The sequence below is a fragment of the Jatropha curcas genome, chromosome 9, assembly GCF_041381405.1.
Source record: "Jatropha curcas cultivar XTBG-Jc1 chromosome 9, XTBG_Jcur_1.0, whole genome shotgun sequence".
Taxonomy (NCBI): Eukaryota; Viridiplantae; Streptophyta; class Magnoliopsida; order Malpighiales; family Euphorbiaceae; genus Jatropha; species Jatropha curcas.
The window spans coordinates 23,501,782-23,514,861 of NC_143159.1; the positions used below are offsets into that span (position 1 = coordinate 23,501,782).

Sequence of the window (13,080 nt, forward strand, 5' to 3'; positions counted from 1 at the left end):
AATAATTAGATTATAGATTCTTTTTATCACTGGTGGATTTTTGAGATTTTGTGCCTTAAATTTTTCTATTACTTTTTTTGGCTTTTAATTTTTGTCACTAACGAAAATAAAAGAGTTACAAAAATATATAATGAATTGGATTAAAAATATTTTTTATTGGTGCCTGTGGATATTTGGATTTGTGCATTAAATGTTTATTTTCTTTTTTTTTTTTAAATTTTGGTGAGAAATGAAAACAAAGAATCACGATTTCAAAAGTTATATATATATAGTTTTTTAATTTATTTCTTTAAATATGCATGAGTCAGATATCATGGATTAGAACGAGAAATTTATAAAAATTTATTAGTATCTTTTTTTTTTTTTCTTGAATAATTAATATTTATATAAGAAAAACTATAAAAAAATTCAATTAGTATAATTTCTCTTCAATTATGGCAAATATGACTGCATAAATTCAAATTATACAGCAAAAAGTTTTATGGGAAATCTCTTAAATTATTTCTGTTTCAGCAATGGTCAAAAGTCATGTATGTACGTGGGACATATGTCAAAGTAATAAACATCTTTTTCTTCTTTTAGATTTTATCAATAATTAATATTTATAAAAGAATAAAAATATAAAAAAGAGAATTAACCTCAGTTAACATAATTTCACTTCACTTATGGTAAGTGTTCTAGCATAGATTCAAATTTTACAGAGCAATAAATAATTCTCTTCTAAAATAGTTATCTTTTGTTCAAAACCATCAAAAATTGTAATTGAACTTATTTTCTTATCTTTCAATTTCTCTCTCACCCTCCCTCACTCTCAATTCTCTTTGTTCTTGAATATGGATTTTCTTTGTTATGAAATGGGTGAAGCAGAAAAGGCAGTGTTGGACATGCAAATCTTTGTGCCGTCTTCATCATCAAATCGAGAACAAGATTATGGTTTATACATAAACCGTAGTCATCTTCTATCTGCCACATATATGGCTGAAATTCGAGGGGTAATTAATTATTTTTTTTTATTTTGTAGATCATGTTGATTTATTGATATAATCTAACCCTTGATCAGTAAAATGCAGTTTTGATTTATCTTTATTTCTAGTTTCATTTTTGGACAATTATTTTTACACGATTTGATGAATTAATTATATTTTATTACTCAAAAAAAATCCTCATCAATATTTTTTATCTTAATTTTAATTACATTTTTCTTAGTAACTCACTTCGATCAGTAAATCATTGACAAAGCCATCAATTTTAATTTATAGTAGACTCGGTCGTCAGTTTGGATCAAATCAGAATAGATCTAAGAAATCTACTATTGGATTAGAAGAAAGCTGTCCAAATTTTTATCCTTCCCCAAATTCAACCAAATAAACAGATTTAGGTTCTAGTTCAATTGATAATGTGAGCAAGGGAAAATCTAGGACAAATATTTTAGGCGAGCCAAACAAGATTTTTTTAAGCTTTTAGAGAGCTAAATATAATTTTTTTCTATATTTTTAAAGATCAAAATGTTATTTTCACTAGAAATAAATAAAAAAAATCTCGGGGTGGTCTGATTAAGCTCTACCTTGAATGTTAGGATATTTATGGTCTGATTTTTTACAAAAAAAGAAAAAAAAATCTAGCAAATCCTTTGCCAAGATAAAAATTAGTCTGAAATTAACTATATTGAGACCAAACTACAATTTTATAAGTTGATTAAGATCTCGATTTTACATTATACAGGCCTTAGACCCCTGATTTGATCAACTAGCCACCGGTTAGTGACAGATTTGAAACCACAGATGTTGCATAATAATATTGTTGGAATTAAAAAATTTTAATTTCCATTTCAAATATTTTCTTTTTATATATAATAGTTTTATATATATATTTTGAATGATTTACAGGAGCTACTGCCAATTTACAAATTTGTCCAGCAAATGGAAATGGGTCCAAATTTGAGGCCATTAACATCAAATTTCAAGCAGGAAATGTGTTTGGCAAAAGGCAATGGGTACTATATCGATATTGATGATATGGTACATTTTTTTCTTAATTTCCAATTTCTCTATATCTTAATTTAATTTCTTGAATATATTATTGCATATATACACACACATTATTCACATCCATAGATTTTCTTTTTAAGCTTATAATTTGAAGCATAATATAAATTTAGTATATATGCTAAAAAAAAAAAGTTTAAATAATATATACAAATTAAATTATTAACAATTCATGCCAAGCATGCATCAGCAAACAACTAGTGTTTTGATGTTTTATGTACCAAACTTACAAATCTAACATCGAGAGATTGAATTCATTAGTGATGAGTAGGAATTCTTTTAGGTCGTGCAATCAGTCAGTTGGATTGAATGAAATTGGACTCGATTACATTTTTCTAAACTGAAACGAAATTTATGCACAAAATTAAATCAAACCTGTATTGGTTCAATTTGATTGATTTGGTTTGCTTTTTGTGCAAATTTGTCATACTTTCTATAACTAAACTAAAATTTGAAATCCAAAATAACCAAAAGCCATAAATCGCACTAAATTGACCAATTCGAACAATCGAATCAGTTTGATTCGATTTTAATCAATTATGCTCACCCCTAGTTTTTGTCACCCCCAGCCCTTGTAGCTTTAAATTTAAACAAAACATTAATTTAGACTCTCTATTGGAAAGATTAAATCTTGAAAAATTTTGAATCTACATATATCAAATTATTCGACTATTAGATCTTGAATATAAAACATAATTGACGTAATATGATAGAAAATTCTTGGAAACTATAATTGTGAATATAAGATGAAATTATAAACAGCAGTTTATGTATTCCTTTTAGTTGCCTAAAATTCCAACAAAAACATAAAATTTTTCTAACATAGAATATAACATGAGTTTTTGGAATAGACCGAGCATTAGAAGTCCAAACATACTACCTCCTTCCAAGTTGCCCAAGTAAGAAACCTAATGTAACAAACGCCAAGGTTCAAGGTTAGTAAGGAGTATTGAAAGAAGCCCAAATGTTTTCACAGACTCGTTTCCATGGCCAGATCGGCAATAGGGCCCAGGTAAGCTTAAGGCTCCCAAGGCCCGTAGTAAGCCTAAACTACAAAATTCAACTATATCAATATGTATTTCAAATTATTGTCCCATATTGTCATACATAATAATTATATTATGTAGCTTACCAGGGCATAGTGTCGGTCCAGCCCATGGAAACGGGTCGTGACAAAGTTGATATCAAAGCCGGACCCCTCCAGTAGATGTATGGTCCGAGGACGAACCACGCAAAAGCTGGTGGGCCTGTGATATCCCGACTATGGGACACATGAATGAATCAGATCATATATCGAAAAGGGGAAAACTAATCACCAAAGGCGTCTTTTGGTGAAATGGCTTGGAGAGTTGGAAGAACTCCAAGGTTCAGCGTGCTTGCCTAATGGAAATCCTAGGATGGGTGACCGCCTAGGACGTTTCCTATTTCACCTGCAAGACAAAATCTTGCGGATCCTCCCAATCTAGTATGGAATGGATTCGGCTTAATCCAAAGTGGACAATTCCTCTAGTGGTTGGAGTCAGGCGTGGAAAGCCCTTCAAGAGATCTGGTGTTCCCAACTCAAATATGTTTGATTAGGGATCCCTTCTTAAGTTGGTGATAAAGATCAGAGAAGAACCGCCGTTCATTATTAGAAGTAATTTTCAAGATTTGGAAGATGTCTCTGTTTGTTGCAAATCATTTTTGACTTGATTTGAGTCCAAATCACTAGTTTGTTTATCTATTTTTCATTTTTCTTTTCCTTGCCAATTTTATGGCTATTGTTAGGATGTCAACCACCACCCTATATATGTTATATTGGAAGCTTTGTTTCTGATTCAATGATATTATTACTTTTTCTCTCATTTTAAATTTATAATTTTTGAAATCAAACTTGTTTGTCCTAGTAAGACTTATTCATGTGCTAGCCTTTTCTAATCAAGCTAAAGTCATTATGTCATTGTCATTTGCTTAATTGAATAGATTCTCCCAATATTAAGGGCTCTTTCACTACACGATACTTGGTTCAATGGAGATTTGGCACTAATTGCCAAAACCTGTCAATAAATACAATTATTGATAAGGTATCGACATTAAAAAGCTTGTCAATAAAATAAAATAATGAATGGTTTTTTCAATTGTTATACGTGTTGCACTATGAGCTCTCATAATTTGCACAGCCTCATAACATCTCATGAATCGTGGTACAACTCTCATAATCTCCTTATTCTCATGACAACTCAATTGAAAAGTTAGCTCACACTAAGATTTGGTGTGGGCTTTGACAATCATTCTTGATGCAACACATATATCATAATTAGACACGCTGTCTCGGTGTAAGTTCTCATGCCATCAACAACGAGACACGTCTACTATGGAAGGATTCTTGTCATTCTTTACTTTGATGACAACTTAATTGAATAGCTCTCATAATCGTTCTTAATGCAACGTGGATCTATCACAACTAGACACACTATCGCGGTACAAGTTCTCATGCTGTTGACAGCGAGACACGTATACTATGGAATGAGTTCTCGTTATCTCTTTACTATGATGACAACTTAATTGAATAGCTCTCACAATCATTCTTGATTCAAAATAGATCTATCACAACTAGACAAGCTATCATGGTACAAGTTCATGCATCGATAACAAGACACATTTACTGTGGAATAGGTTCTCGTCATCTCTTTACTCTAATGACAACTCAATTGAATTCATTCATACTTGACGCGCACCATCATTTGTAAGCTAATATATATTCTGATAATCTCTTCATACTCACCACAATTCCAGTGAGTCCATTTATAACCTAATTTATACCAAAATTTGGTCTGGACTTCTAAAATTTCATTACTCTTAATTCAATTTGATTAATTCCTTCCATCGACAATGAGACACATTTATTATGGATTAAGTTCTTGTGATCTCTTCATTCTAATGACAACTCAATTGAATCCACTCATATATGACTTATGCAATCATTTATTATGGGATCTTATAATATCAACTAGGCAAATTATCATGGTGCAGATTCTTATAATCTTTTCATGCTCAAAACAACTCCATCGAATCTATCCATAACCTAAATCATATCTAGATTTTATGTGGGCTTTCACGATCTCATTGCTCCTAATGCAATTTGATTAATCAATTCCATCGGCAACAAAACACATCTATTGTGGATTGGGTTCCAGTGATCTTCTTATTTTGACGACAACTTGATTGAATCCATGCATACTTGAATCATGCCATCATTTTTCGTGATCTCTCATAATCTCATCTAGGCAATTTATCAGGGCATAGGTTTTCTTATTCCTTTCATGTTCATTATAAATCAAATTGAATCCATTTATAACTTAACTCATGCCAATATATGGTGTGGGCTTTTATAATCTCACGACTCTATGCAACTCAATTAATTAATGCTATTGATAATAAGACACAGCTTCTTATTATCGGTTGTAATGTCATTACTCTAATTATAACTCGATTGAATCCATTTATACTTGATTCAAGTCATTATTGAATATGAGCTCTTATACTCTCAACCAGGCATATTATCAATGTGCAGATGCTCATAATCTTTTCATGCTCAAAATAACTCCATTAAAGCCATTTATAACCTAAATCATACCAAGATTTGGTATGAGATTTCACAATCTCGTTGCTCTTAATATAATTTAAGTAATTCCATTGACAGTAAAACACCATCGTATGGAATGGATTCTTGTAATCTCTTTATTTTGATGATAACTCAATTGAATCCATTCATACATGACTCATGCAATCATTAATTGTTGGCTCTCAATCTTAACTAAGCATATTATCATGGTGCAGAGTCTTATAATATTTCATACTCAATGCAGCTTAGTTGAATCTATTTACAATCCAACTCATGCCAAGACTTGGTGTGGGTTTTCTAATCTTAACTCAATCTCATAATCTTTTCATGCTTAATTAATTAGTTACGTCGATAACAAGATACAACTATAGTGGTATGGGATTTATAATCTCTTCATTCTAATAACTACTCAATTGAGTTTATTCACATTTGATTTACGTCATCATTTGTTATTGGCTCTTAGTATCTCAATTAGGCATACTATCATGGTGCAGATTCTCATAAACTCTTCATGCTCTTCATAATTCAATGAAATCCATTTATAAACTAACTCATGCTAAGATTTTTATACATCTTAACAATCTCATCATTCTTAATGCAACTCAAATTAATTGATTCCCTTGATAATTAGACATGGCCTTATTATGGTATGAGTTTTTATCATCTCTTTATTCTGATGATAAGTCAATTGAATTCATTCATACTTAACTCGAGCTATCATTTCGTATGGGCTCCCATAATCTCATAATTCTTAATAAAACTCAAATGGATCTATCATAAATAAGCACACCAGCATGGTGTAAATTGTTAGTCTCTTCATGCTCATAACTACTCAATCGAATTCATTTATAACCTAACTCATGCCAGGATTTGGTATGGGCTTTCATAATGTCATCAATCTTAATTTTACTTGATTAATTAATTCCAATATCAACTAAAGTTAGTTGTTATGGTATAGGTTCTCATGATATCTTTGTTATAATGAAAACTAATTATATAGTTCATACTTGATTCATACCATGATTTGTCATAGGCTCTTAAAGTCTAATCATTATTTATGCAACTCAATTGGTACAAATATAACTAAACATGTTATCATGGTGTGAATTCTTATGATCTCTTCATGCTTAAGACTACTCAATTGAATCCATTTACAACCTATCTCATCCCAAGATATAGTGTGGGCTTTAAAATGCTCATCATTTTGGATGTAACTCGATTAATTAGTTCGATTAACAATTAAACACGACTATCATGGGGTGGATTCTCGTAATCTCTTTATCTAAACGACTACTTAATTAGATCAATTTGTACTTGGCTCACGCCATCATTTGGTCTAGGATCTCATAATTCATCATTAATATTACACCTTACTAGTTCCATTTACAACTCGGCTTATGTCATGATTTTGCCATATATGTTTTGTTTCGTTGCAACTCGACTGTAATAAACAATTAGGATTAGACTCATGTTAGAATCACATGGGCTCTCAAAATCTTTTCATGATCACATGCTCATCTTCATGTTAGTTTTTTCTTATGTTGCTATATGGATATTACATTTATTTATTGTTTTAACAATTGTGTTTATATTTATTAATGATTTTTTTTTCCAAAGGAATCTCAAGAAATTGAAAAAATAACAAATGAAGCATCAGACTATGCCATTGAGGCCATGCCAATATCATACAAGCTACCAGAAGATCATGGCAATAGTAGCTTAACGAAAGACCAGGTATTAATTTCCTCCAAAAACATAAAAAATTAATTATTATCAATTGAATGGATTTGCAATTTACTATGCAACAAAATTCTCTTAAGTTCTTAAGAAAATAGCCTCTCTTTTATTGTTTTGATTTCCTTATTCTCTTCTCATGTTTTCTGTGCTTTTAGCCTAGGAAATTAATTAAGAGATTTTGTTTAGATGTGTCTTATTATAATTCTAATCGTATGACACAGAACGCATACGTGAATGGGAAAACGATTATATTCCGTCAGGAGTTTTGATCAATAACATATGATCGGACGAAATAAAATAGAGAAATAGATTCTTAAAGAAGTTTATTGATATGAATAATGATCAAAATAATGAATGAGTTTGTAATACAAAATAACCTATTTATAGGTTTGGGCTTAATCATTAAAAACCTAAAAATAACACAAAGAAAACATAATTAGACAGAACCCTAGTGAGGGCGGCAGCACAGGCGTGCTAGAGGTGGTACGGCCATGCTGAGACTTCTAGAGGGTAACACGGGGCGGGCTTGGCATGACACGGGCGTGCCGAAACTCGAATAGTAACTGGACCCTTCGGCACGGGTGTGCTTGTCACGGCACGGGCATGCTAGGACTTCCAAAGGCTAGCACGGTCAAGCTATCTGTGGCACGGGCATGCCTGAACTTCATGGTCTTGGGCGTATCTCACGTCCTGGACTTCCAGAGTCTGGCACAGGCGTGCTAGAGGTGGCACAGCCGTGCGTCTATTTCCTTGGTTTGCATCGATCCAAGTCTTCCAAATATTGAAGTGCAAGTTGCTCCGCATCATCGTAAAAGAAATATATTTAGAATATGAAAGAAACATAACTAAACATATTGGCCATATAAAATTATTAAGTATTTGAAATTTTGTATTGGAGAAGTTTCTTTAATAATTTTATGCTTAAATAACTTTTATGCTCGTTTGGCCAACATGTAAAATTCATTTATAAATATGAAAATTAATTTGCTTTAGTTTCCTAAAGTACCCTTAACAAATGAAGATTTTAAACCAAACAAACAAATATAAATCAAATTCATTTCGAATGATTGTCCATTAGGAAATAAATGTACTATCTCTATTAAAAATTAATTACCATATCCAATCCCTCAAATAGTTCTTTTGTGACCTAAGAAATTAGGGATACAGTTTTGAATGTTAGTTTTTTATTGTGAAGTTTTACATGTATGTAAATCTACAGGTAGGTGATGGAGTGGAAAATTTGGCTTTGAGAATTGGAACTGTGAGGCAGCCAAATAGGCCTAATTGGGAAAACAATTGGGTGCTTCGACCAAGACAGCGCAAAGATGGAAGGATTGATAAGGTTTTTTGATTTTTTTTACTCCCTTCCTTATAAATTATTTACAATAAAATATATCAATAAAAAATATTATGATAAAACCATTATTAGTTTACAAATATAATAAAATGAACTACATGATTTGATCTAATGAGCTATAATGGTTCCCAGCAATGCATTTTTTGAGTAAATATTATACCGAAGACCATTTGATTGTATTATATTACATTGCTTTTTTATTCATTGGAAGGCTTAATGGCCGAAGTAACACTGTCGGCTACACAATAAGGATAGCCCTCTCTGAATTCACCAAATTGGTTAAAATATTTGTGGTTGAGAGGACTCGAACTCGAGACATCTCATTCCTCACATAAGTGAAAAGACTAACCAGATCACACCTGATTGGCAAATTAAATTCCTTTAGTGTTACAAAAAAATTCATTCAATATAGTCATCATTATATTCTAGTTCATTTACCAAACATATTCTAGTGTAAATGCAATTTAGACAGCTTCTTTCTCTACAGTCATTGATGAACCAGTCATATTTTTCGTTATTAAACAACTTAAAAACTTGCTAGCTTTTTTTTAAAAAAATATTTGCATTATTTTGAAATAATAAATTACGTTTATTTAGATTTATGTTATCATGTTGCTTGCGTGTTTTCTTTTTTTTTTTTTTTTTTTCTTTCTTTCCAAGAAGTTTGCTTTGTGTTATCTCTTTCTTTTCCTATTCAAATCATTCCATTTTTGAAATATTAAAATATTACCCCATAAAATATTAAAATTTTCTATTTTATCTTTTAAAATAGTAATTTTTTTCAATTTTGGCCTCTTAACTCTCGAATTTTTCTTAACCCTCTATAACTTTAATTCATGGCTCCATCACCAGTAATGACTCATGGATACTGATAAAATATTAATTTTTGTCAATTTTTAATTAATTGATGTTTGGTTGCAGTACTATTATCACAAGGAAACGGACATCATGTGCAGATCAATGGTGGAGGTTAATGAATATGAATTGTATGGACTTCTGCCAAAGCATATGAGAAAAGTGAAGAAAGAGATTGCAAGTGAAAATGCATCTGTAAGTTTGATATTGACATGCATTATTATTCAAGATCAAGCTTGCTTAATATGAAATGAATTGCATATTTTCGTCTTTTATATATAAATTATTATTTTGTTGTGTGGTTACAGCAGCTTTTAGAATAATGATTTTTACCATTTTCATCTATTTAATGAATATTTAATCAATCTAATTTTGTTAGTTTGAGCATTCGATACAATAATTTTCCAAGTTAGAGTGCTTAATGTGTACAATTTTATAGGTTGAAATATTCAATGAGTCAAAATAAAATTTGATGGTACCATTAGACATTTTTTCATAAAGTTCAGGTGCCTACTTATGCATTTGGCTCCTTTTCTTTATTAATTACTTACAATGATATAGGATTGCATTCATGATGTCATTTATCAATGGTTTACAACCATATAATTATGATCAAATTTACAGTCTTCAGAAGAGGGAAGAAAGGGCTCGTTGAAGAGAAAACGAATTCATGAAGAGGATGTTGATAATATTGATAATGATGATTACAACGAAGAAAATGCCAATTGGGCTACAGCAGATCACGCTGCCAAAGAAATAATGAAAAGAAGAGTTGAAGAATTTTTTAGAGAATCATACGAACATCTGCACAACTTTTTTAATCGTGCTCCTCAAGAGTCAACAGGTATATTTTACCCACCATAGTAAAATAATATTATATAATGCATATAATTGTATGATTAATCATTATTTTATTTTATTAGAAAGTTTGGTATGACTTTGAAAAGATCAAATCAGACAACAAAGTTGTTAAGGTTAAAAGATTACAATTTCTTATACTCCCTTTGTCCCATTTTATTTGCATGGTTTGACAAAACACGCATATTAAAAATTTAGTAAACAAAAATTATTTTATGCTTTTTTACCCTTAACTCATTAAGCTATTAATAAAAGTAATTCATTTAATAAACAATTATAAAAGCTATTACGGAAAAAATAATTATTTAAATATAAAAATTTAGAAACCTTGCACATATTTTGGGACATCCAAAAAAGAAATAATAAGCAAGCAAAATGGGATGGAGGGAGTATATTTTTCCATCTAAATATTAATTTTATGTTTGGTATAATAACAGAAAAGGGACAGAGAGAAGTACAAGAAGATTGGCAAGAAGAGGGAGATGAAATTATAATAATGATGGAAGAGATAAAAGCAGAAGAAGATGAAGATGGATTGATGACAATATTGGAATACACTGAAAAGGAAGGATATCCACGGGAAAAGAAAAACAAAAGTGCAAAAGGGAAAGAAAAGATGGAAGTAGCAGAAAATCTACTAAAAATAGGAGGTAAAAGCATGTTAATGGAAGCAAATCCCCAAGAAGAGGAAGGTGAAAGTGTGAGAAGAATGGAACATATGAAAGTGGAAGGACATCCACAAGAAAAGAGAGGTACAAACAAACAAGATACACAAACAGAGACGACAATGGCAGAAAATCCACAAGAAGAGGAAAGCAAGATCATTGCCGTTGATGATACTGCAGAGTGTGAATCTACCGTTTCAATGTCAAATAATCTTGACGATGACATTATGCTTATAGATAACATGGTCTACTATAATTTTCACCGTTTTTAATTAACTCTTACTTAGAAATTTTAATTTCAAAGTACAAAGATTAAACTGATATTATTGTGCTTGTTGGCTCCTATTAGGGGTGTAATTCGGACAGTATGGGATGAAATCACCCTCATTCCGATTCCATTCCGAAATATTTTGGAATTTAAAATTTCATTCCATACTATTTTACGAAAATTCGGTTTGAATTCAGTAATTTCAAAATTCTCAACTGTAAACACAAATATAGTCTATTATAATACATTTTAATCTATAAATTAGATTTAACAAAAATAATCAATATAATTATTTAAAATTAGATATAAATATTAAAAAACAAAATTAAATTGCAATAAAAAAAAATTCAAGCTTATTGATGAGAAATGAGGATATACCTTCACTTGATAACTTTCCATTTAATTAGTAATGAAGTAATAGCAAAAACAAAAAACATAAAGTTAGTGCAACCATGAAATAGATATAATAAAATTCAAAAAAAATAAATTAGAAAAAAAAAATAAGAATTAAAAGCAAAAATAGGTCAAGAGAGAAATTCATATAAAAAATTTCAGAAATTTTCCAAAGTTGATCATCAAAAAAAGAAATTTCCTTATCAAGCACAACAACAAAAAAAAAAATTAGATATTGAATCTTGGTTCCCTCTCTTGTTGTACTGCATATTTGTTCTTTATAGTATTATTGAAATATTGGTGAAGGAAAATAGTATGAACGTAGGAGAACAATCTTTGAACTTTTATACATTAGATAATTTTTTTTATTTTATTAATTGAGAAGCCAATTAAACCAATGACCCATATGCCCAGTTCTTTAACCTGGTCAGTACTTAGACCGGGTTTAATAACACTGAGATTTACCCTTTTCGGAATGTTACCTAAATGGATTATAATTAAGTAAAATTATCATGATTTTATATTATATCAATTCAAATTTCGCAATAACAACATCATCAATAGTGAAATTAATTTAGGCTTTTACAAAAAAAAAAAAAAAAAATGTTCAAAGTTTTGTTTAGTGGAAGATCCACTTAATGAATGACTAAGTACATAGAAAGTTCACTTAGTAGATGTGATGAGTGGGAGGTCTTGAATTCGAGTTCTGTAGATCACAAGAGTTTTTACCAATTTGTTAACTCAAGAAAATGACTACCTTCTATTGTGTAGCCCATCGGGTTATTTTAATCCATTGAATCTTCTTATGAATAAAAATAAATAAATTCTAGGCAGGAGATGAGTGGATGCTACAATTGTTAAAAAAAAAAGTTCATAATATCAATTGAAAAAAATTAAAAGAATTAGTCAAAACTATAAAAATATCAAAGTTTAGATTTTTAGTCATTTGGCCTATTTTTAATTTATTAGAATGTTAAATAAGCCAAAATAACACAGGCTACACTCTCCAAAATTTATTAAGTTAGTGAAAAATCTTATGATAAAGTAAGAATATATATATATATGTATGTGTGTATATACTATGGCCTGAATATTGTCAGCATAATCTACTTTCTTTGTCTTGCTTAAGGTTCTGTCTCCCTAGTATTTAAAAAAAATTTAATTTGATTAATTATATTAGTTTTTTATTTAAATTCTATTGGTTAAAAAATAAAATAAAAAATTATCCGTCGTATTTATATCAAGAATTTTATATTGTATATTACCGAGATATATATATATATATATATACTTTAAAA

At 30.1% G+C, this 13,080-nt stretch overlaps 1 protein-coding gene across 1 annotated transcript; it reads left to right on the forward strand.

Moving 5' to 3' along the window:
* The first annotated feature begins 776 nt into the window (after window positions 1-776).
* LOC149493849 (uncharacterized) lies at window positions 777-11,442 on the forward strand. Its single transcript, XM_089726407.1, has 7 exons — window positions 777-992; window positions 1,887-2,018; window positions 7,267-7,383; window positions 8,606-8,728; window positions 9,665-9,793; window positions 10,223-10,442; window positions 10,894-11,442. Exons 1-7 carry the CDS (start codon window positions 834-836, stop codon window positions 11,391-11,393), a joined length of 1,380 nt encoding a protein of 459 aa, XP_089582533.1. The 5' UTR covers window positions 777-833; the 3' UTR covers window positions 11,394-11,442.
* Window positions 11,443-13,080: the final 1,638 nt, after the last annotated feature.

Coding starts and splice junctions, on each gene's coding strand:
- LOC149493849 (XM_089726407.1), top strand. CDS start 834: ATGGATTTTCTTTGTTATGAAATGGGTGAAGCAGAAAAGGCAGTGTTG. Junction 7,384..8,605: donor GTAGCTTAACGAAAGACCAG/GTATTAATTTCC, acceptor GTAAATCTACAG/GTAGGTGATGGAGTGGAAAA. Junction 8,729..9,664: donor AAGATGGAAGGATTGATAAG/GTTTTTTGATTT, acceptor GTTTGGTTGCAG/TACTATTATCACAAGGAAAC.